Source organism: Arachis hypogaea, chromosome 17, assembly GCF_003086295.3.
Source record: "Arachis hypogaea cultivar Tifrunner chromosome 17, arahy.Tifrunner.gnm2.J5K5, whole genome shotgun sequence".
NCBI lineage: Eukaryota > Viridiplantae > Streptophyta > Magnoliopsida > Fabales > Fabaceae > Arachis > Arachis hypogaea.
In genome coordinates this window covers 1,334,592-1,354,565 of record NC_092052.1, presented here as the reverse complement: position 1 = coordinate 1,354,565, position 19,974 = coordinate 1,334,592, and the positions used below count along the sequence as shown (strand labels likewise).

General features: G+C 33.1%; 4 protein-coding genes across 8 annotated transcripts; 2 read left to right on the top strand and 2 right to left on the bottom strand.

Moving 5' to 3' along the window:
* The first annotated feature begins 772 nt into the window (after positions 1-772).
* On the top strand, positions 773-6,038 carry LOC112765035 (oligopeptide transporter 5). The gene is made up of 7 exons (XM_025810891.3): positions 773-979; positions 1,996-2,444; positions 2,772-2,869; positions 3,696-4,268; positions 4,492-4,759; positions 4,865-5,047; positions 5,118-6,038. Exons 1-7 carry the CDS (start codon positions 922-924, stop codon positions 5,736-5,738), a joined length of 2,250 nt encoding a protein of 749 aa, XP_025666676.1. The 5' UTR covers positions 773-921; the 3' UTR covers positions 5,739-6,038.
* A 134-nt stretch (positions 6,039-6,172) lies between these two features.
* LOC112765036 (ER membrane protein complex subunit 8/9 homolog) lies at positions 6,173-8,569 on the bottom strand. Of its 2 annotated transcripts, none has more exons than XR_011875410.1 (5): positions 8,206-8,569; positions 7,601-7,747; positions 7,454-7,513; positions 6,535-6,690; positions 6,173-6,442 (listed from the first exon to the last, which is right to left on the bottom strand). XR_011875410.1 is itself a non-coding variant. In XM_025810892.2 (5 exons), the coding sequence occupies exons 1-5, from the start codon at positions 8,419-8,421 to the stop codon at positions 6,412-6,414; spliced, it is 621 nt and encodes a 206-aa protein (XP_025666677.1). In that variant the 5' UTR covers positions 8,422-8,569; the 3' UTR covers positions 6,173-6,411. The 2 variants fall into 2 exon arrangements, 1 of the variants encoding a protein (XP_025666677.1); XM_025810892.2 differs by having other exon boundaries at positions 6,535-6,701.
* A 1,899-nt stretch (positions 8,570-10,468) lies between these two features.
* Positions 10,469-15,758, top strand: LOC112766447 (GBF-interacting protein 1-like). Its single transcript, XM_025812347.3, has 9 exons — positions 10,469-10,807; positions 11,442-11,485; positions 11,933-12,032; positions 12,376-12,511; positions 12,646-13,256; positions 13,343-13,580; positions 13,944-14,235; positions 14,397-14,843; positions 14,988-15,758. Exons 1-9 carry the CDS (start codon positions 10,636-10,638, stop codon positions 15,276-15,278), a joined length of 2,331 nt encoding a protein of 776 aa, XP_025668132.1. The 5' UTR covers positions 10,469-10,635; the 3' UTR covers positions 15,279-15,758.
* A 241-nt stretch (positions 15,759-15,999) lies between these two features.
* LOC112766448 (nucleotide-sugar uncharacterized transporter 2) lies at positions 16,000-19,142 on the bottom strand. 4 transcript variants are annotated; one of them, XM_025812350.3, is made up of 7 exons: positions 18,766-19,142; positions 18,128-18,283; positions 17,828-18,036; positions 17,498-17,591; positions 17,192-17,358; positions 16,726-16,896; positions 16,000-16,522 (listed from the first exon to the last, which is right to left on the bottom strand). In XM_025812350.3, exons 1-7 carry the CDS (start codon positions 18,778-18,780, stop codon positions 16,255-16,257), a joined length of 1,080 nt encoding a protein of 359 aa, XP_025668135.1. In that variant the 5' UTR covers positions 18,781-19,142; the 3' UTR covers positions 16,000-16,254. The 4 variants fall into 4 exon arrangements, with proteins under 4 accessions (XP_025668135.1, XP_025668133.1, XP_025668134.1 ...); XM_025812348.3 differs by having other exon boundaries at positions 18,128-18,279; positions 18,766-19,046; XM_025812349.3 differs by having other exon boundaries at positions 18,711-18,983.
* Positions 19,143-19,974: the final 832 nt, after the last annotated feature.

Sequence of the window (19,974 nt, the reverse complement as noted above, 5' to 3'; positions counted from 1 at the left end):
ATACACAGGACTAGTGTATGTATATCTGTGTGTGTCACAAGGCAACAAAAAAAAATTATAAATTTATAATGTTTTTAAGATCCTTTAAATTTATTATTTACCAATCTATTCTAATTTGTTTGCATTCTATATATTTGTTATACATAAAATTATTTTCCCATTTAAATGTTCCAAAATGGTTCAGCCAGCTAATTAATCAATAGTATTTTCAACAACACTAGTACAAATTTAACTATTTCTTCTCAAATTAGCATTTTGTATTTTACATTTTTTATTTATTAAAAGTTTAATATATTTAGACAAAAATATGTTCAAAGTTCAAAGTTCAAACCTATCAATATTTCAATGAACTAAAAAATTGCAAGTAGTCAATAATTTGAGGAGTGGGAGTAAATATTAAAAAAGGTAATTAGAAAATCCTAACTCTTTTTTTATAATTTCTAGATATAAAAGAAAGTAATTAAATTTTATGTTTTTGATGTTTTAAAAAATTAATATATATTTAAATTTTTTATTTATTAATAGATGAATCAAAGAGATATTTTCTACTTAGTCAGCATGAGTCATTACTCATTACTACTCTTAGTTGTGAACAGCTTTTATTTTTCTAAATATAAGAGATTCCATCTTAAAATAAGTATCATTTTTTCCTCTCCCCCAATACCACATATTTTTTTCCCTATACATTCAATTGATGACGCATCAATGATATCATAAGATATACATAGAATATATAAGAATAAGATACATACATGTTTAAATATGCATTAAAAAAAAAAAGAGATAATGAAATACAAGGTATATCAAGTTAAGAGGGTCCATCACTATAAAAGTGTAGTTCCTTTCTTGTTGTGTGAGAACAAGGTACGAGATTGAAAGAGACACAGAGGTTGGTGCTTTCTCATCAGTGGCCAGAGAGCAATGGATTGGGTGGTCAATGAGAATGAAGAGAAGCTTCAATCCAAAATCAGAGTAAATGGTACATATACAATTCTATGTACTAATTAACTATTGTAATAGTAGTAATTAAATGAAGAATAATATGGTGATGAACAATGCTAATTGCTTCAACATCTATTGAATTGATCTTGTAGACTTGAATTTTTTTTAATGTCAAAAGTTAGTAAGATCCTTCCTAGGGCCTCAAGAATAACAGAAGGATCAATCTTTTAATTTGTTTTAGATACAAAAATTCAAGTAAAAAATATTGATTTTTATGCATAAAAAAAGAATTCCATCATATATATATTCCGCCAATAGTAAAATAATGCGTTTGATTTGTATTTTTATTTTGTACTGTATTGATTTTTATACATCAAAGAAATTTGATCATATGTTTCGTAAATATCAAAATTTATGTTTGATTTTTATTTTTAATGTCAAAAATTAGTGAGATCCTTTTTTAGAGTCTCGAAAAGAACAGAAATATCAATATTTTAATTTGTTTTTAAAATACCAAAAATATAAGTAAAAAATTATCGATTTTTATGAATAAAAAATTCAATCACAAATGCGTTTGATTTGCGTTTTTATATTTAATATTTTTTTTACAATTTTGTGAATAAGAAAAAAACCAATAAAAAATATTGATTTTTATGCATCAAAAAAGGATTCCATCATATATTCCACCCAAAGATTGATTTGTATTTTTATTTTGTACTGTATTAATTTTTATACATAAAAAAAAATTTGATCATCTATTTCGTAAATATCAAAATATTGTATTTAATTTTTATTTTTTATATTTTTTATTGTTAATATAAATAATTAGCGAAATTCTTTTTCCGAGTCTCAAAAATAACAGAAAAATCGGTGTTATTTTAATTTGTTTTTAAAATACCAAAAATGTTTATTTTTATGAGTAAAAAAATTCCATCACAGATGCGTTTGATTTGCGTTTTTATATTTAATTTTTTTTTTACAATTTTGTGAATAAGAAAAAAACCCATAAAAAAAAAATAAACTCACATTTTTGTAATTTTTTTTTTTTTTAAGGAGAGAATGAGGAAGTAGATGATTCTCCAATTGAACAAGTGAGGCTAACAGTGCCAATAAGTGATGATCCAAATGAAGCAGCACTAACATTTAGGACATGGCTTCTTGGGATCATATCATGTGTGGTTCTTTCATTTCTGAACCAATTCTTTGGTTACAGAACCAACCCTCTTACACTTACATCTGTGTCAGTCCAAATTGTTACACTCCCAGTTGGTAAATTCTTGGCTGCAACACTTCCCACAAAGCAAATCAGTGTTCCTTTGACCAAATGGTCATTTACCTTGAATCCAGGACCATTCACTATGAAAGAACATGTCCTTATAACATTATTTGCAAGTGCTGGATCCAGTGGTGTCTATGCAATTAACATCATCACTATTGTCAAGGCTTTTTATCATAGAGGCATTCATCCACTTGCTGCTTTTATGTTATCTATGTCAACTCAGGTACCCTAAATCATTTTATTTATTTTTTTTTGAGGAAAAAAATTTTTTTTTTGACTAATTGAAAATACAAAAATGTTATTGGCATTTTAAAATATAATATATTTAAATTTATTCGTCTAAAATATAAAATAAATAAATTTTAGAGAGATTTAGATGTCTCACGTTTTAAAAAATAAGAAACATTTTTGTATGTTTAATTAGTTCAAAATTTATTTATTTTTAAAATAAAAAATCAGAAACCTATTTATTACTTACTCTATTTTTTTTTTTTGAGATATTTTTTAGTCTAAAATTCAAGAATTAAGGATTTTGTTGAAATTATTTTAGATGCTTGGTTATGGATGGGCTGGAATCTTTAGAAGTATTCTTGTTGACTCTCCCTACATGTGGTGGCCCACAAATCTTGTCCAGGTGTCTCTATTCAGGTATTTTAATTTATTTTAATATTTACTAACATATATAGGGTCTTATTAGATTATTTATTAAATTGCATTTTTATTAATTAATTTAAAGTTAAATATTCATTATAATATTTTTTGAAAAAATAAAAGAATATACAATGATAATAAAAACGAAATTATGAAAAAAGAAAAAAAATGGAAAAATAGTTAAAAAGACAACTGGCATAATATAATATAATATAAAAAAATATAACTTAGTATTTAAAGACCATAATTTAAGATTTATAACTTAAATATTTTAGACTCTACTCATCACAATAATCATTGTATAATTATTTTTAAAGGTATCCACATTCCACAGTCCACACATGTAAACCCAATCCATTTGACTTTGACCAAAGTTGATAGATTATTTATTTATTTAATACTTTTCGAAGAATTTTTCACCTTCATATAGATATATATTGTCAAGAATATTAAGCTAATTAATTAGTTAACATATTAATTTGGGCTGTGTGAAATAATTTTCATAATAAAATATTAAAAATGAAAATATTAAAAAATATATTTTCTATCATTTTTTCATTTATAAAATTTAAAAAAATAAAATACTAAAAATAAAAATAGAAAATAATGGAAAAGCCAAAATCACTAGGTTCTAAATAATTATTACAAAAATACTATTTATATACTAAAATCAGTTATCATATATTTAACACGTATTTTATACTAGTAACTGATTCTAGTGTACATCTAACATGATTCTGAATATTACATTGTATTAGGGATATGGCTTTAATCCTTAGCTTATGAGTTATGGTTGATAAATTACTCTTGAATGAGATTACAGGACATTGCATGAGAAAGAAAAAAGGCCTAAAGGAGGATTAACAAGGATGCAATTCTTCTTAATAGTGTTTGGAGCGAGCTTTGCATATTATGTTATTCCAGGCTACCTCTTCCAATCATTGCAAGCTATCTCTATAGTTTGCTTGATATGGAAGAAATCTATCACTGCACAACAAATTGGTTCAGGCTATTATGGCCTTGGCATCGGCTCGTTCGCCCTCGACTGGAACACGGTGGCCGGCTTCTTTGGGAGTCCTTTGGCTTACCCCAGCTTTGCCATCATCAACATATTGGTTGGATTTGTGATCTTTGTGTACATTCTTGTTCCACTCTTCTATTGGAACAACATCAAAGATGCTAAGAAGTTTCCTCTCATTAGTTCTCACACATTTGACTCTTCTGGAAAAAAATACAATGTTACCCGTATTCTAAATGCAAAAAGCTTTGACATTGATATGGAAGGTTACAACAGTTATAGCAAGATTTATCTTAGTGCCATATTTGCACTTGATTATGGCTTGAGCTTTGCAACTCTCACTGCCACTATTTCACATGTTCTACTCTTTCATGGAAAGTAAGTTAGTAAGACTATTCATCATTCATATATATTTAAATTGAAATTCAAACTTATATGCAATTACCTTTAAGTTGATAGTTGAGAACTGTTAAGTGATTTGACATGTTTGACTAAATTATTATCTAACAGTTCTCAACTATCAACTTCAATGAAGACAACTGCATGTGAATCTCTATCTTTTGAAATTTGTGGGTCATATATATATTTGGTCGATTTGAAGAACGATATACCGGATGACAAGAAGCACAACAGAAGCACTTAAGGGAAAACTTGGAGATGTGCATACAAGAATCATGAAGAAGAACTATGAACAGGTTCCTGAATGGTGGTTTATCTCCATTTTGATTCTAATGACTGTGGTAGCTTTGATATCTTGTGAAGGCTTTGGAAAGCAACTCCAACTGCCATGGTGGGGAGTCTTAATGTCTTTAGGGATTGGACTGTCTTTCACTTTGCCAATTGGAATCATTCAAGCAACAACAAACCAGGTAATCTACTCCCTCTATTTGGCTCATGTTTTCAACTATATACAATCTATCACCACTTTAATTTGAAGGAAATGTTTCTGAACATAAATAAGTTGTTGTGTGCAGCAAGTTGGACTCAATGTGATCACAGAGTTAATCATTGGGTACCTTTACCCGGGAAAGCCCCTTGCAAATGTAACATTCAAGACCTATGGCTACATTAGCATGTCTCAAGCTCTTGGATTTCTTAATGACTTCAAATTAGGCCACTACATGAAGATTCCTCCCAAATCTATGTTCATTGTGCAGGTAGGCATTTGATTCCATAGTTTCCAACATGTATCTAATGCTACACCGTATATAAGGTTGTATTTGGTAGCTGGTAGGCACACTGGTGGCTTCCGTCGTGTACTTTGGCACAGCATGGTGGCTTCTTACATCGATCGATAATATATGTGACACATCGAAGTTGCCAGAGAGCAGTCCATGGACATGCCCCGGAGATGATGTGTTCTATAATGCGTCGATCATATGGGGGATCGTAGGGCCAGGAAGAATGTTCACCAAGAAAGGAATCTACCCGGAGCTGAACTGGTTTTTCCTCATTGGTCTCCTTGCGCCGGTTCCAGGGTGGTTCCTTTCTCGAAAGTTCCCACAGCACAAGTGGATTGGACTCATACACATACCACTCATTATGCAAGGCGCCAGCAGCATTCCACCAGCGAGATCTGTGAACTACATCACGTGGGGAATTGTGGGGATCTTCTTCAACATCTATGTTTACAAGAAGTTCAAGGTGTGGTGGGCGCGCCATACTTACATCCTCTCGGCGGCCCTGGATGCCGGAGTTGCTTTCATGGCTGTTGCACTCTATTTTGCACTCCAAAACTATGATATTTTTGGTCCAGATTGGTGGGGTGCTGATGGAACTGATCACTGCCAACTGGCCAAATGCCCCACAGCACCAGGTGTAGTTGCTGCTGGCTGTCCTGTTCTATGAGTTTCATATAAGAAATCCATGCATGGAGGTGTTAATATAGAGTATCAATAGTAGAAGAACAAATTGCAGTTTGTTTGCATAGCAGGCACGTTTGATATAAACAAACAGCAATCACTTTAGGATCCAATAATATTTATTGTGTTTAGTAAGATTTTATGTTATATTCACCTTTTAGTTCTTTTATTTCCTTTTCTCTGGTCAAGTTGTAATTAAGGTATATGTGTGCAATGAAAGTTAAAAGCATATGTTCTAGCATGAAAGCAAACAATCTCAAATAAACCAAAAAGGTTCTTATTGTTATTGGGCCATTTCATTTTATTTTTATGTTTAATAAAAAGGTTCTTTAAATTTTTGCAATCGATTGTCCAACTTCACAATTACAATTGCAACTACATATAAAGTCATAAGCAAACCGTAAATCAAGATGATATGACTAATTAAGAAAACTCCAATGAATATACCTGAATTCGAAGTAATTAAGAAAAAAAAGGCTCTAAAACCAAAATCCTATGGGACAGAAGAATTTTAATATTGTCAAAACAGGTAGAAAACATCCTGCTTATACATCTGAAAAATGTTTCTCTATCCACTATTGTTCATAGCTGAGAAAACATCACCAATTTGTATTCTAGTGCAATGAATTAAGTAAAAGTGGAGAATACAGGGGCTGGAATCAATTGAAGAGCCCTGGATTTAGCCAATCCCTGAAAAAAAAAAAATAATGAAATAGATTATAGATTGTGTGTAATCAATTATAATACCAGAATATAAAGTGCTGCATGGCGAAAGCGCTTACTTGCTTATATCATCAAGATGATCATCGAAATCTACAATACCCTTCCATTTCTCGGTTGAAATATAGTCCAACAAGATCAGATTTGCTGATGGCTCTCTGAGAGAGAATCGACTGTTCCCTTCCGACTGAACCAACTTCCAGTTCTTAGATGCATCCCTAACATAAAGCTAAATCATAAGAGAAAGGCAATCTTGGTTAATGTAACCAACAAGATAAGAGTATAAACACTTAGAACCATATGTTAATGATTTCCTTTTTATAATTTACTAAAAGAAATAACAAATGAATATGCCTTTTAGATGCATCCAGAGACAAATAGCATGTGATCTATTTTATCCATACAAATGTTGTTTGAAACCTTATAACGCATTAAGTCTGTGCCTAGATAATAAACCGAAACAAATTGCATGACAGAACAATTTCATTCTCCTATTCATCAAACTAGACAGATCAATATGCTGCAAAATGTTGGCAATCAAACAAGGGACTCTATTTTCTGGAAACTGAGACTGAGAGAATGATGCAACAAAGTCAGAGGCGCAATTTACAATCCTGCATCAGATCTTAGTTCCAAGATATTACAAATTGCAACACAAAGATGCTGGCCCCAATATCCCTCTAAGTTATTGTCTAAATTTAGAGCTTAATGCAGCAGAAAAAGGTCCCAAAAAAAAAAGATCAAAAAACAAAATAATCAAAGCAGAGCATTTATCTCAAAGTGCTTAAGGGGACTACAAAAGATGCACATATTCTAACAGCTTCAATACTTACAAACGCTGGTAAGGATTTATAATCAAATGTGCTTATATACGGAATCCCAAATACAATCCACAGAGTAAATACAAATATACAATCATAATAGAACAAATGAAGATTAAAGGCTTTCATGATTGTAGTTTCCTATATAAACGCTGCTAACCTGCGTTACAGCGCTACGATCCTTGCTCTTTTTCAAAGCTTCAAGCTTCTTGTTATCTAACTGCGAATAAAGGTAAGGAACAACACGAAAATGACAACCACAACCACACGAATCATAACAAAAACAGAAGAAAATCCCAGCACATACCAAGAGAATGGCGGCTTGAGGAAAGTAGCGGCATATATGATCGCCAATATTCTTAGCAACACCACCAAGCTCATAGTCATCAGACCTCTCATTTGCATGAAAATAGCCAACTATGTTCAACCCTTTAGCAGAGAAATACTCCTCTATCTATGTCACACAAGATGAAAAAGAATTGAAAACAAATAAATCAAAGGTCTTGCTAACCAATGTAAAGGATACTACAAGTACAAACTTTTTAACAGCAAATATAACTTTTTCTTCAAGTTCTCTATGCATTGAAAGAACCAAAGCTTTCCACTTTGACTCTATTGACCAACATGGCACTCTTTAGCTAAATCCACAAATCAATCAATTAGAAAACCAAGCAAACAAAATTAATCGGCACAAAGCATGCTACTTTACATTAGAGTTAAATCAGAAAATAAGAAAATTAATCAAACAAGATAATTGTACCAGAAGGAAAGAGGATAAACTCAACAGTTTAAATTACAAATTCTCCTAGAAAGTAAGGTTTTTTAACGCAAAATCTAAAGTGCAACATGTTGGGAGTCAGAACAGAATTAAAAAAAAAAAAGCACAAAACCCTAGAGAGAGAGAGAGAGTACGAGCATGAGAGAGATCTCCAATTGAGGGAGGAGACCGAGGTGAGAGTGGAAGAGAGGGACGGCATCGTCGATGAGAACGGCGTCGTTTGAAGGGGAGATGCGGCCGATGAGGACACCGTTGACGGAGGAAGTAGGGTGATTGAGTGAGTGAAGAACGAGCTTTATGTATGCGTTCTGTGACAGCTCGTACCTCAGATCGCCGCTGCTGCTACCCATCGATCGATTCAATCGGTTAAAGATTCAGATTTTAATTTCAGATTCCGAAATCAGAAGACAGTGAAAGAATGAAGAACAAGCTAGCTTCACTGGACTCCTATCAACTGTGTCAGCTCAGCTACTGGACTGCAACGACGTCGTCTTGAATATTATTCTTCTTATACCTAACTAAAATTTTAGAGAAAAGGACAAATAGGTCCCTGACTTTTTGTCCCGCAGATATTTTTGTCTCTGACTATTGAAAAATACTTTTAAGTCTCTGACATTCACAAAATTTGGACGGATCAATCCCTGACGGAGACATTTGGACGGATCAGTCTCTGACAGAAGCATTTGAACGGAGGGACTGATCCGTCCAAGTTTTGTGAAGGTCAGGAACTTAAAAGTATTTTTCAATGGTTAAGGACCAAAATGTCCGCAAAACAAAAGGTTCAGACCTATTTATCCTTTTCTCTAAATTTTATTTTAAATTAACTTTTTTTTAAGGTGAAGCTGACCTAATCTATCTATTAGATATAAAAAGTGTTATTTGCAGTTATCAAATTAATTATTATATGGATTTAACTAATATATATTCTAAAATTTTTATTAATAATTTTTAATATTTTATTTTAATAATACACAATAATTATATTAAAAATCAAGTTTTACATAATTTTTTATAATGAAGTTTTTTATTAGTAATTTTATTATGTATTTTTAAGATATAGGTTAACTAAATTCTTATTTTATATATATTATAATTTTTTAATATATTTTATATTTTAATATATATTTGATAAATAATTTTTTTAATGTACATATAATATAATTATGTAGTATATTTAATGAATTTTCAAGAGTGTTTTTATCCAAAATGACTGTATGATAACTTATATAATCATTTCAAAAATCTAATGATGCTAGAAATATATACAGATATATATTGACCTATTGGGGTTAGTTTTTAATTAGCTTGAGCTGACTAATTGTATTATTAAATTTACAACTTTCTTGTCTTTAAATAGGAAAAGAAAAAAAAGAAAAAAGAATGGATTGAAGATTACGATTGCTATGTGTATGTGTATTATGCACATTTATTTTTTATAGTTAATGCATTTAAATATCCTTTAGCCCATACGTGCATAATCGTTCCCGCAAACAATTATAACATGATGGATTCATACAAATGAAATGAGTAGATTGATTAATATTGTGGAAGTTATTTTTCAAATTGCAAAAAAGAATTAAAAAGTATGTTCAAATTATTGGGCTACGGAACCCGAAGTACTAGGTTAGTCCATTCTAATTAAGTCTAATCGGATGAAACTAATTCCAATTTAACTTTTTTATATTGACAATTTTAGTTAAATGTAATAATGATTTTGATGTTATATATATGTAAAGCCACTGTCTACATACTTGGACTCAGTATGATATAAGATATGCAAATATACGGATTTTAAATTTTTGTAAGATACAAAAATAAAATATATATAAAATATAAAATATTTTTTAAATAAAATATAAATTAATTTTTTAATTATATAAAATATATAAAATATTTTTTATTTCAATAAATAATAATATATTATTTCTAAACTTATTTTAATATACAGGTTAACAATCAAATTAAATACTTCGATACTTGATAGTATTTAATTATGTCTAAGCGTGTTTAGTAAAAAAATATTTTTATTAAAATATAATTGAATACAAAAGATATTCGTGTCAGACAAGTATCAATAAGTGTTGTATTTAAAATGTGTTCAATAGAATCGTATTTAAAATGTATCCGAAATATGAATATAATAATTCAGTTAACTGTTCATACTTCTTATATATAAAGTGTAGTATTAGTGTATTACCCCTTAAAAGAGTAATTTAATTTAATTTTTTAAATATGTTATATTTTTGGTCTATATTTGTTAGTTAAAAATCCTAATTTATTATTACCCCAGAGAAGGTTAATATAATTTATGTTATTTAAAAATAATATATTTTTATGAATTGCTTGGGGAAAAAGTAATATTTCACTATAATTTTCTATAAAATGAAAAAAGAAATCACAATGATTTGGTCTAACATTATATGATTTAAGAGTTTATAAAAATAATCATTGATGCTGTGTCCCTTATAAGACACAAACTAAAGACACTATCCCCTTTTCTTCTTCTTTGTGCTTTGTGTGTGTTAACACAGCGAAAAACAAAAAAAAAGCATTAGAGAAAAAGGATGAGCGGCGGTGGCGGGTCTTCTAGGGTTCCGATCCCCAACAATGTACGGAAGACCATCCATGACATCAGAGAGATCACCGGAAAACAGCACACCGACGACGAAATCTACGCCGTCCTCCGTGAATGTTCCATGGATCCCAATGAGACCGCTCAGAAGCTTCTCTATTTAGGTTTTCTTCTCTTCTCTTCTTTTTTTTCAAATTCATTTCTCTTTGTATTTCTTCAATCCCAAATGATAAAAAATGTTACTTTTTACTGTTCCCTCATCTGGGTCTTCCTTTGTTTCCCTTGCGATCCACTGTGATTTCTTATTTTGCGCCTTTTGGCTACCGACCCTTTTTGGTGTTTGTTCTTTATAGTATTTCTGTTGTTAGGGATTTGAAGATAACGGTTTCAAGTTTTAAGCTTTACTAGAGTATTAGCTAAGCCAGTGATTATTGAAGTTGAGCTGGTATTATCATTTTCATGGACGTTTTAATCTCTTTTTGATGTTTTTATTGGTTTGTGGGAACTTTGTTTGGTGCTTTGAATACCAGAAGTTTGGACTTTTGCAACTGTTGAATGCGTGTGAACATGATTTAAAACATGGGGTTTGGTGGTATTAGCTTAAGTTCTTAACATGCTATTGTGATTGCTTATATCTCCCTCAGGATCTCAGCTCACGCACTTTCTATTTAATGGCTGAAGGAGAAGGACTCTGGCTTATAATCATTTATGAATGTTTTAACGGCATTTCTGAGTTTTCTGTGGTTTTAATGTTATTTATGTGAATGGTTTTGTTCATACATTTTGGTTTGTTCACAGATACTTTTCATGAGGTGAGAAGGAGACGTGACAGAAAGAAGGAGGTAACTTTTCTTTTCTGTTGGATAGTTCTTTACCTTCTTCACTTGTTACTTGCTATGTGATTATATAATTGTGTCTAAGTTGGTTCGTAACTTGTGCTTATGAAAGTTGAGTTGCTGAATCATATTAATATCGAGCCTGAATAATATATCAGTTGAAATGATGCCTTGATGGACCTCTTATTTGTTTCTTCAGAATTCAGATATCTTGATTGCTACCATTTTGTTGGCTACTGGTTATATGCCATGTTTAAAATTTGTTCAATATTATTTGCTGAAGGGTGGAAGATTTGAAGTTATGTGTAATTGCCTGTGTCTGCATTATATACTGTGTTGTGGCCATTGTAGATGTCAAGTTGTTGTAAATGAGTAAATGAGCTTGTACTTTTCATTATATTCTCTCGTATTTATTGTCACCCTTAACTAATTCGAGTTTGTTGATCATTCCAGGGTTTTGGGAGTAGAACCTCTGAGGATTCTCGGTCAAAGCAAGGTGGACAAGGGAGGGGGTTAAGGGGTGCTTCCGGGGGTTACACGTCCAATTTTTCTGGTATAACTTCACAACTGAAGTCTCTAATATTACCTCTGTTTCGTCTACGGCCATCCATTTTCAGAAGAGTCACCAGGAAGCTTGGCTACATTAAAACATAACTTTAGGATATCATCAATTCTTAAAAACTTAGCACAAGCTGATTCTTTAAACATTTTCTTACAATCTTTGATCTGAAACTCTTTCATAATAATGTTTTGATTTTGCTGTTGCAAGATGAAAAAGACCAACTCTCCTACATGTTTTTTTGTATAGAGATCTGTCTTATGTATTAGCTGATCTCCTGCCACTTCTTTTTTATCTCATTAGTTGCGTTACTTTGTTTTACAAATATCTCTTTTAGATGGCGGTGGCGGTGGGAGGAACCTTGCAATGCGTAGGGAAAATGGAATCAATAACAGTGCAGAGAGAAATCATGCACCCTCATCTCAGCCAGTTTTGCAGAAAACAAAAGCTAATGCAGCATCTCAAGTCACAAGGTTAAGTTGTTCACCTCACCTGATTATTGATGCTAATAGTATTACACCAGTTTCAATATCTTCATTTATACTTTAATATACTCTATTTTGAATCTACATGCATCCTCTTCAAATTTAATTTTCTTCAAGTGCAGAGTTCCTGCTAATACAACCCATGGTGCTATCGCTACAAATCAAACCAATGGAAAGTCTGGCAATGGTTCTGGTGGCCAATCTCTTGCAGGGAGTGTTCCAACTGTCCCTAAAAGCAGTTCCACTGATAACAACACCGGCAATCAAGAAAATGTTCAACCCCAAGTTGCTCCTGTTGCTGCAGCTACTTCCCCTATTCAAACCTTTAACTCAGTTACCAGCACTGAGCAAGGAAAGTCACTGTCAAGTTCTGGTCAAATTCTCACTTCTGCTGCTGCATCCACTGGTCATACCTCTTCTTTGGATCCTGTACTTGCATCATCTTCCTCCCATAATCCTGGTGTCAGTAGTTCTATTAGTAGGGAAGTTGGGAGTCCCTGGATGTCTGCTGGAACAAATCATGTCAAAGGGAATAAAGTTATTCTTAATGAAGCTAGTGATTTACCACCCAAAAATGAAAATTCCGTGTCTGTGAATTCTGCAAGCAAAATGAATGCCCCTTATTCAAACAATGTTGAAAACAATCGGTTCTTTGAGCCATCTCAAGTCTCAACTGCTTCTCTAAATGGAAACTTGGGGTCATCTTCTAGCTCCAGTAGCCAGCCATCTCTGGGTAAATCTTTTAATTCTATGTTCACAAGTAATTCTTCACTCAATTCTTTCAATATGCTGGTGTATTCACTTCTGTTTCTGAAACAGCTAATGTTTCCGAGGTTCCAACTTCTGATGCTTGTGTGCAATCTTCAGCCGAATTGAGGCAACATGTTACTTTTCCTAATCATTTCCAAGTACCCAAGGCTTTAAAAAGTGGTCTGACATTTGGAAGCTTTGATACCTTGGGTCCAAATGAAACATCTAGCAGTGGAGCTGATGGTGACCATAACCCTTCTCCTGCTCTTGAATCTTCTCTTGGAAGCGACAAAGATGCCATCTCTAGGTTTGTGGTCTAAATGCTTCAATTTTTTTGTATAAATCAAATTATAAACCTTTTTAAAATGTTGTAGAGATGGTCTGTTATTGGGTCAGCATAGCTTTATTCTTTTGCCAAACTCCTCCATTTAGGTAATTACCATAATATACCTTAATGTCACCACTTTAAAGGTGTAGAGTTTCTCTGCGGAGAAAGTGAATACTTCTTTCATGTCCCTCTGGAAATCCTGGGCTGGGGTATTATTTCTTTTATGAATTGTAATGCTTTTAATTGATCTCTCTCTCTCTCTCTCTCTCTCCAAGTTTATTAACTGAGCCATGGTGTGCTCCTTTTAATCTTTGATTTGATGGTATTCATACTTGAGTGTAGGGACCAAACTGCATCGTTGAGTCAACAAGGGGATCAAGTTGATTTTCAACATTCTTCGCCCTATATGATTGAAAAGACATCTGCTCCACCAGAAGGCAATGCTGTAACTAGCACTGACTTGAAGGTTGATCATCCAAAGCAGGAGGTATTGTTGGCTCCAGAGGGCCATCAAATTCCCAACGTTCAAAGTGCTCAAAACTATTACCAGTCCATCATTTTAGGGAATCAGCAAGTTCAATTTGAGGGAACTGAACCTCAATCTCAAGAAACATCTCGTTTTACTAACTATGTTGTAAGTTTCTCCATGCTTTAGCTTTGGATTGTAGTGTTACTTTGAGAAATTGCACTTTTTTCTTTTACTGTCAATTGATTGGAATTGCAACAATGAGTATTTGTTTCCTTTTCCACACATTCCCTTTTCCTTAACTTCCTCTTGTCCTTTTCAAATTGCAGCCTGCAAGTTCCCAGACCGTCACTAGCCCTAGCCCAACTCCACCTCTGCAGAGCCCTATTCCTGTACCTCCACAATCAGTTTCCCTTTTCAGGCCACCTTACCCGGCCAACTTCTTTCCATATGGCCACTATTACCCTCCAATTTATCTGTCTCCAATACACCAATTTTTAAGCCATAATGGCTTCCCTCAACAGCCATCAGCTGGCAACATGTATCTACCCGCAGCTGCTGCTGCTGCAGCCGGGATCAAATTCCCTCTCCCTCAATTCAAGGCTGGAGCGAACACAGGAAATTCAGCCCATATTGGAATTCCTTCTGGATCTTATATCAACCCTCCTGTTGGATATGCACCTAGTCCAGCCGTTAATGCAGGAAGCTCAGCTGGAAATGAAGATATTTCTGTGTCTCAATTGAAGGAAAACCATATCTATACAACTGCACAACAGGTTAGTTCATTTCCATACCTTCTTTAACGTTTCTGTTTAAGTTTCACGCTCTCTTTCTCGGTCGAGTGGGAGATCATGTTTCATCAGCATCTGTCCAAGTTTTTGAATCTTCTAGTTATTTTGACCCCATTTTTTAAATCTCAGAGTGAAGGATCTGCTGTCTGGATACCTGCTCCAGGCCAAGATGTATCAAATTTGCAAGTTAATTCTCTGTACAACCTCACTCCTCAGGGACAACATCTTACATTCCCCGCGCCTCAGGCCAGCCATGGGGCGTTTGCAGGCATCTATCCTCCGGGGCAGACGGTAGTTTCGCCTTCAACACTTTTGCAACAGTCTCAGGCTGTGGCTGGGCCTGTCGAAGCTGTAGGACCCCCTTCAGGCTCTTACCATCAGCCTCAGCCTACACAGATCAATTGGAATTCTAATTTTTAGAGCTGAAAAAAAAAATCTCTTGGTGACAATGATGTGTTCAAATCCAAGAAATATGGTCCTGATCTGAAAGTGTAAATAAGAAATGCGGCCAAAAAGAATGAGGAAAAAAAAAGAAAATTAGTACTCTTTTTTGGATGGAGATATTTTGGTGCTAACGATTTTGAAGGGTGCTAGTTGCAGGTTTTTGTTTTTTTTTTTTTAATTTTTGCGCCCCAAGAAGTTTATTTTACCCTTCACATGTTCTTTTGCCCCCTTATATAGAACATTTAGTTGTGGCTATAAGAAAGAGATTCCTAGTGGTGTTATACTAAGCCAAGAGTTTCAATAGAGTAGGGTGAGATTTTACCAATTTTTCCAGTTCTAATGTCTCACCTGTATATTACATTTTGATGATTTGATAGCGGATATTATATTATACAGTTCTATTGCTGTATTAGAATTTGTCATATCTATTTTCTCTATAAACAAAAATTCAAGTTTCATGCCCCCTTTTTATGTTTAGAATGTGCTTTGCTTGGGTTGAATGAGAGTTCTAACATGCCTTTTTGAATTATTGTTTATGCACTGAGACATTTGCATTTTATGATCATAGCACTTTTTATAGGTTGGTTTCTTTGTTTCTTTCAGTATAGGCTTCTTTCTTTCTTTTATTATTCTCTGCATTCACAATCATGAATTTATGTACTAATATTGATCAAATTGTATTTTGTTGAGAACTATCTTGCATACCAATCTTCAACATCTGTCAAGTTTCAAACATTAATTATAGAAAATCAAGTTACCATATGATACAAGTGTGATGTAACACACTCTTTAAGAAATAAAAAATAAAGAAAACTACTCTTGGTAGACATAAACCTAACACATGTTTCAAGTTTTAATGATTAAATCTTTGCAACTAAGGCCGTCTATACAACAAAAATGAGACAGAATCTGGTTTAAATGTTGCTCCCAAACGATTGATTATCTATCTGTCTTAGACAACAATGCTTGTACTATTTACATTCAAGTCTGTGCTGCCTTCACCAACAGATTTTGTTACAACCTGCTTTGGAAGCTGCTTGGTGTTATCCTTAGATTCTTGCAAGTTGAGTGTTGTGTAGACTGACATTCCAGTGAGAGCAACAACAGCACCTCCAATGCTCACAATCCCAGGATCTGAGTTGAATATCAGATACCCTCCAAGAAGAATCACACATGTTTTGAACTGTCCTAACACAACATGTGTGGTAGCTGAAGTGGCCCTGCATCAAAGTGTGGAATTAGCCTATTTAATTTACTTTTCATTTTTCCATCATAGAATTACTCATGACATGTTCTGTTGTTTGCGTGACGCTCAAGGTTCTTGCATAGCACATATGATATCGTCTGATCTATATAGTCGATCTAATCTAAACAAAAAAGTGGTATGCTGTTATTATTGTAAGAGAAGAAAAGGTAGTCTCACCCTAATGCCAATGCACCTGACCACTGTAAGAGAAAACCAAGAAGAGCAGATATCAAGATTGCAGTTGAGTTGTTTACATCCCACTGAAAGGATAGGACTCCTGGAGGATCTATCCATGGCATCAATGCCCCTAGGAAGAAAACTGTCACTGGGGTTGTCTTCCACATCAACCTACCATAAAAAAGGTTTTTTTTTTAAGTCCAAGTATTTTGGCAAATGGTAAGTGTTAGAGGAAATAATTAGAACTGGAAGTTAACTAGAACTAGTTAGATATTAAGATTTAGTTACATATGAGCTTTTATGAAATTGAAACTGTCAGTTGTCAATTGTTATTGTATTGATTAATGGGTGTAACTAACTCTTAACTATATGTAACTGATTCTAACTAATTTCTAATTCCAATTATATGCGCTAACATAACATCGTTATGCCATGGAAAAATTGGTTAGTGATGACAAGTACTTACGCCAGGGCAGTCCAATTTCCTTGCTGTTGTAGACTAGACCATAAAATCTTATTTATGGCACTTGGTATTATCCATGCAATTGCAACCAGAGCACCAAATAAATTGAACTCTAAATCTGTTACAGTTGCAACTGCTACACCTACTGATACCACAGCCAAAGCCAAGACCTGAATCATTACAATTACATGATAAGTGCATATAAAGAAAAATAAAGAGAAGGGGTTGGTGTACTAGACCCCTTTTTAGCATATTTGAAGGGCTTTGCTAAAGAGAAACAAAAGAAAAAGCAGCAGCATTATTCCTTACCTTTTTAAAAGAAATTGTCTTCCCAAAAAGTACAAACTCAGCAAGAACAATTGTTGGGGTGACAGCAATTTTAGCCATTTGGTAGAAACCAATACTGCATGATGGGATGACTATTCAGTAAACAGAAAAAGTTACAAATCATTTATGAGTTTAATTTATATGTACTGACAACTATCAGGTGTTGACACATGGGGGAAAAATGATTTCCTTTTCAGATAGTGAGGATATTTGATTAGATGTAAGTGTAAAAACTCTTTTATATGCACATTATATAGAAATTAAACTCCTATTTTACTATGAAAAATGTTATAAAACAAAGAGGTGGTGGACCTGTTATACTTGAGGCTAGTGTTGGCAAGGCCAGAGGCAAAGGCCATTACAACACCTAATGCAAATAGAGAAGAGAATGGAGTTGTTTTTGATGGAGGTGACACAGGAAGCACTGATAATGCCTTGAAAATTGCAAGGAGAACCCATGCTGTGATGTAGTGAACAAATGTGAGGAATATTGGGAACTTGAATCCAACTTTCCCCATCACCTGTTAACAAAAATTTCCTTCAATGAATAATAGTTCATCATCACATCATGAATTACTTGCAAGAAAAGAAAACGAAGCAAATCGTGCTGACCAATTTGTTTGCCATGATGATCCCAACAGCAACCATGAAGTTGAAGGACAATGCAGCCACCGGTCCACAGTATCTTTGCTGTTGGCGCTTCGCTCCTTCGGAGGTTCGGAGCTCATTGTAGAGAGAAGCTCTGAGCTCTTCCAGTGCTCTACCTGACTATCAGAACTGACATTAGTCTTAAGAGTGAAGAGGACATCAATTCTAATACATATAATGTTCTTAAGAACAATGATGTTGCCATCAATTGATTTATGTCATATTTATGCATGTCTCTGAAAGATTATTGAAGATGGTATCCAATTTAGGAATTTGAAAATTAGAACATCAAAAGAAATTTCAGAAAATGGACATTATCAGTTCAATCCAAAAATGGGAATTGATATCACAAAGGAAATTAAAATGTATATTACAAAATTATAACTTAAGACTGTCTATTAGATGGATTTTTGAACAAGAAAAATGAAATCTCACACAGAATGATCAAGGAAAGAACAATGTTAAAATGATTTGAAATCTATACATAGCAAAATTCAGGAGAGAATTTCAGAAAATCAAGAATACAAGAATGGAGAGGTAAAAGTACTTGTTTGCATGCAATGAAACTTAAGTGCAGTGACATCTAAGAACTAAGAAGAGACCTGCTTCTCCTGCATCACTATCTTTTCTTTTGATGAGTTTTCTTCCCTCTTCTCTCCACAGCAAATCAAACCACCCCATACCAATCTGGACTATTCATCACATATTTGATCAAATATTGAGGACCCTTTGTGTTACACTTGTGTTACCAATTACATATAAAGAAGTTATTAAAATAGAAAGACAGAGGGGGAAAAAAAATAAATTAAAGGGTCACATTAATATGAATGAATAGGCCAAGATGCTTAAAACACAATCAATGCAAAAGGGTATCTTCAAAAACAGATTTTTTTCATTCTTCAAGGAGGTGTTTTCTCAATAGCATGAAAGAAGAAAAAAGAAAAAGAAAAAAAATTAATAAAGAGAATAAAGGGAAAAAGTGGAAGAAGCTAAGAGAAAAAATTGCTTTGTGTTACATGAGAGAATATTGCATTTGATCTGACTTCCAACAATATAATGACACGTGTCCTTGTTTCAAGTATAGTTAGAGATTGGTGTAACTGTTGATTTACGGGGAAGTTAAGGTAACATCATGAAAAATATTGTTATTATGATTAGGAAACAGTCAAGAACACATGTAGCAACAACCATATGAAGTGCTCTTATATTAGGTGAGATTGACTTGATAGCAAATCTTTCGTTTGTGATATAAGATACCAATCAATATATTATATGTATTATGTATCATATCATATATCAGATATCATAACTAAAAATCTAAAATATGATACAAAACTTTTATCTTACTCTAACTGCATTGCCAATATTTCAGGTATCACACCAACTAGTTGTTGGTGTTAACCGTTATTCACTATATATTATGCATGCTAAGTTTTTTTCTTTCTATAACTAAAATACAAGTATAACTTCTTGATTTAATTCTATAGTTTAATCTTTTTTGCATTGATTATATAAACTAGTAAATAGTTAAAAATCAAACACTAATTCTAATATATGGGGGCAAATGAAATGTCCAATATAATACTAAAAGAAAATTTGTTAAGAATAAAGTTCTAAATGGTGGCTTTCAAGTTGGATGATCAATCATATACCATAATGCTTTATTATTTTTGTTTCCTATCCCTTAATTAAATTTTCTTTGATTGGTGTGCTACTTTAGACTAAACATCTATTTATGGGAATGGATGATTAGATGCTGTCATGCTGCTATTCCAAGAAATGGAATTTGCACAGTACTATCAACCATGACA

What these genes read in the sequence shown, in the direction of transcription:
- LOC112765035 (XM_025810891.3), top strand. Translation starts at nt 922, where the DNA reads ATGGATTGGGTGGTCAATGAGAATGAAGAGAAGCTTCAATCCAAAATC. An exon ending in TGTTATCTATGTCAACTCAG is followed by an intron (nt 2,445 to 2,771) that starts GTACCCTAAATC and finishes AAATTATTTTAG; the next exon opens with ATGCTTGGTTATGGATGGGC. An exon ending in AATCTATGTTCATTGTGCAG is followed by an intron (nt 5,048 to 5,117) that starts GTAGGCATTTGA and finishes TGTATTTGGTAG; the next exon opens with CTGGTAGGCACACTGGTGGC.
- LOC112765036 (XM_025810892.2), bottom strand. Translation starts at nt 8,421, where the DNA reads ATGGGTAGCAGCAGCGGCGATCTGAGGTACGAGCTGTCACAGAACGCA. An exon ending in CTCAAGCCGCCATTCTCTTG is followed by an intron (nt 7,514 to 7,600) that starts GTATGTGCTGGG and finishes CTTTATTCGCAG; the next exon opens with TTAGATAACAAGAAGCTTGA. An exon ending in ATCGTAGCGCTGTAACGCAG is followed by an intron (nt 6,702 to 7,453) that starts GTTAGCAGCGTT and finishes CTTATGATTTAG; the next exon opens with CTTTATGTTAGGGATGCATC.
- LOC112766447 (XM_025812347.3), top strand. Translation starts at nt 10,636, where the DNA reads ATGAGCGGCGGTGGCGGGTCTTCTAGGGTTCCGATCCCCAACAATGTA. An exon ending in CAGTAGCCAGCCATCTCTGG is followed by an intron (nt 13,257 to 13,342) that starts GTAAATCTTTTA and finishes TTTCTGAAACAG; the next exon opens with CTAATGTTTCCGAGGTTCCA. An exon ending in TCTATACAACTGCACAACAG is followed by an intron (nt 14,844 to 14,987) that starts GTTAGTTCATTT and finishes TTTAAATCTCAG; the next exon opens with AGTGAAGGATCTGCTGTCTG.
- LOC112766448 (XM_025812348.3), bottom strand. Translation starts at nt 18,844, where the DNA reads ATGGGGTGGTTTGATTTGCTGTGGAGAGAAGAGGGAAGAAAACTCATC. An exon ending in TAGTGATGCAGGAGAAGCAG is followed by an intron (nt 18,280 to 18,765) that starts GTCTCTTCTTAG and finishes TCTGATAGTCAG; the next exon opens with GTAGAGCACTGGAAGAGCTC. An exon ending in TCATCATGGCAAACAAATTG is followed by an intron (nt 18,037 to 18,127) that starts GTCAGCACGATT and finishes TTTTGTTAACAG; the next exon opens with GTGATGGGGAAAGTTGGATT.